This window comes from Octopus bimaculoides, chromosome 13, assembly GCF_001194135.2.
Source record: "Octopus bimaculoides isolate UCB-OBI-ISO-001 chromosome 13, ASM119413v2, whole genome shotgun sequence".
Classification (NCBI taxonomy): domain Eukaryota; kingdom Metazoa; phylum Mollusca; class Cephalopoda; order Octopoda; family Octopodidae; genus Octopus; species Octopus bimaculoides.
Genome location: NC_068993.1, coordinates 52,669,387 through 52,672,658, shown reverse-complemented (window position 1 = coordinate 52,672,658; position 3,272 = coordinate 52,669,387). Strand labels below are relative to the sequence as shown.

Below are 3,272 nucleotides of genomic sequence, written 5' to 3'. Positions count from 1 at the left end.
TAACAAGGTTGTCAAAGTTTAGTACTTGTTATTGGCTAAATTTAGTGTTGAGGAAAAATTATTCAATCCATTAAATGGTAAAAATCAATGATGCGATTTTCAATTTGTGATTTCTTCAAAAGTGGAAAATTTTCAGTTTATGCTTCGGATTTGTATGATTCCTGAATAGATGAACCATTAAATCTGGATATCAAAATAATATCCAATTATAAACAACTGTACTAGATTTTTTTATATGCCTCCTCCATAGCTATTGAATAAAAAAAAAAAAAAAAATTCTGATTCTACTTGTTTCTACGACACACATACTTACCAATATCTTTTATACTCTCAACCTGTCCTGTCTTATAAACCAACATTCTCAAACAATCTGATACTTGTTTTCCTAAACATGCAACAGAAATTTATACATTCTTTATCAATCATTCCTTCGATGTTTGCTTTCGCCTTCTTTGCAATTCGTTTAGACGATTTAAATTGTGCTTGTGTTACGAAACCATTTTTCTTTATATGTGTCGTGAGAATAGTTTACTGTTAGCATAACGATTCTTGTAAAAATTGCTAACTTGTCTTGGACGATCCAAGTCTGATCTCAGCGAGATGAAGCGCATTGTCAAATAAGCAGCCATCGGTGAGAGAGAGAGAGAGAGAAAGGAACATACATAGAACCTATCGTTACATAGGGCTGTCTGACTTGGAACATTAGCAAGCACGTACAAATGGCTACCAGTGCTGCAGAGATGTTGTTAAGATAATTGCTTAAGATACACAAACTGACAGACAAACATTGAAATCACTTAGGAAAGTAGGAAAACTTAGCAGTTAAGGCAACCAGTGAAGTTCATTGGAAACCATATAAGCCTTGAATACTTCATAACAATTGGGAAGACCCGCCCAATAAGTTGCCGTGGGACAGAAGTGGATGAAGATCCATAATCATTGACGCTCGTAGGAGTGACATATGGCAGTTTGTTCTCTCTCTCTCTCCCCTACACACAGAATCGTCCATCCATACAAACTGGATGACTTTAACATGTGCCGCAACTCTCGGAAGATTATCCAAAGCATGAAAGTTACCTCCGTGCCTCATACAACCCACAATCTCTCCTGCCTCCCAAACTACAACCAATTTTTGATTCTTGTCACAAAGATCGCTACCAACCATTGCTAAATCCTTTTTTCAGCGACTTCACAATCATGAAATACTTTTGCGGAGGAAGCGCCCACATTCGCAACCCGCTTTGCACCCAAGTCCACTCAGTCTACATTGAGAAACTCTTTTCCCAAATTACTTCCGCCCTTCTTCCACTCCATCAAGCAGCCTTAGAAAGCGATTGCAAAATTACCTCCTGTCAGTTGAATGCATCTAAGCCACCGTTCCTAACGATGTCTCTTTCATTAATCTCTAACAATGCTCTCTATTACTAGCCTCAAACCCCATTAAACTCTTTAATTTTTCTTTCTCTATAGGAATATATTCCAATCATTGAAAATGCACAGCAGTTTGTACAACTCCAACAAAGCCAATCCCTTAGACCCTACCAACTCTCTTACATCTAATAGTTCAATGATGGAGGTACCCGTTGATAACTTTCTCTAACATCTTAAATCTCCATCTCTCCTTTCATAATTACAACTACCACAGCTCTCGTAAAACCAGATCTCCCAGAGACTTAAATTCCTATATTACATACACATATACACTCACACACGGTAGATTTGAAAATCAGTGTTGTTGACTTTGACATTAGCAAAACTTTCGCAAGCGTGAGATGCAAATCACTTGTCAAAACTTCCACATCTAGATCGAGATTTCTACGTTTAATTTTATTTGACAAGGAAGTAGTGGGAAAAATTCATTACGATAAAGCTTCGTGGTTCTGCATAAAACTTGAAATCTTTCTAGTAGTTCAGTCTAATACCAGTAATATATTTGGTTGATCAGATTACATGCACACATATTGGAATGACATCGAATTGGATAAGTAACCTTTTGGCAGAGACGTTTTATTTTGTGTCTCAAATTTATAATGGCTTATATTTATTCTTTACAGATTTGAATTTGGGGTCCGTCCTAAAAGAACTCCGACAGCTAGAAGATAAAAGACTTTGTGTGCAATGTGATACTTACGAACAAGATAAACGCCATGATGACGCCATTTTAACACTGATTAATAACACAAATAAAGGAGACATCAGTCGCCATCAGAGCATGTTCTTGTCGATATGTCAGAATGTAAGTGATTTCTTTGTGAACGTCATATATACCTCGTTTTATTTATTTTTCTAATTTTGATTGCCTTTTTTTATTTAATACAATCTGCTCGAACTGTGTATTGTGACTAGATAAAGAAAAATATTCGAGCTGAAATCGATCTTTGATTCTATTTGTTTGCCATTTTCTTTTGGAAAAGAAATAATTGCATCTTATTTAACAACTCACTAGAAACTGTGATGTGATGCCAACTGGAATAGTACCCTACGTTACATGAAATTTGTTATCACTTCTATCTGAATCAAGGGTTTTATCAAAGGCATTTTAGATATTACAGTATACTATTTATTAATCACAACTTTAAAGTAAGACATTTGCATTTGGCAACAGCGAATAAAGATTAATAGATAATTCTCAACCTTTAACAGTCATGCACTAGTAATTTGCCTTCCAACTAACATTTATATATAAAAAAAAGGTTTTCTAATAGAAAGCAAATATTTTACAAAATTACTAAACATACTTTTCGGTTCTGTTATGTCTGGACTTCAGCGTTATAAAAGTTGCTAGCTTTTCTCAGGTTATTTTTCCCCTTGTATTCTGCACAATAGACAAATCACTTCCAGTCCCTCATCCCATAGGAACAGTGTCAATTTCTGAACCCCTATTTCCGACGGTGTCTCTAACCATCTGGGACCTTCTTTTATATATATATATATTTGTCCTTTTCTTCTTGACAGTTTCATTCGTTAATGAAAAATAATTGTGGCATAGCCTCGTGTTGCAGCTGGGTGGAGCGGTTGACTCACCGCTGCCCCGTCCATGTGTCTTTCGAACACGTGCCACCCCCAACATCGGAAATGGAGAGGGAGAACTCTCTAGAAATTTTTCAATGGGATACTGACGGAAATGATACCAACGAGCAAATAGTACAGGCCCAGATGATGAGGGTATGTTCGAGTGGTGTTTGGTTCTAAACATATGCATGTAATGGGCTTTTTATTTGGTGTACTTTAAGAGCAGGGCATTTTATTTATATATATATATATATATATAT

The 3,272-nt window shown here is 36.0% G+C and overlaps 1 protein-coding gene across 6 annotated transcripts in view; it reads left to right on the top strand.

Annotated features, from left to right (window-relative positions):
• The window catches only part of LOC106877725 (inverted formin-2), a 177,980-nt gene that overhangs the window by 150,568 nt on the left and 24,140 nt on the right, over positions 1-3,272 (top strand). For all 6 annotated transcript variants that reach the window (XM_014926687.2, XM_052972480.1, XM_014926688.2 and 3 more), the window contains one exon: positions 2,055-2,236. In XM_014926687.2, the coding sequence (XP_014782173.1) occupies positions 2,055-2,236 (182 nt within the window). The remainder of the gene's footprint in view (positions 1-2,054; positions 2,237-3,272) is intronic.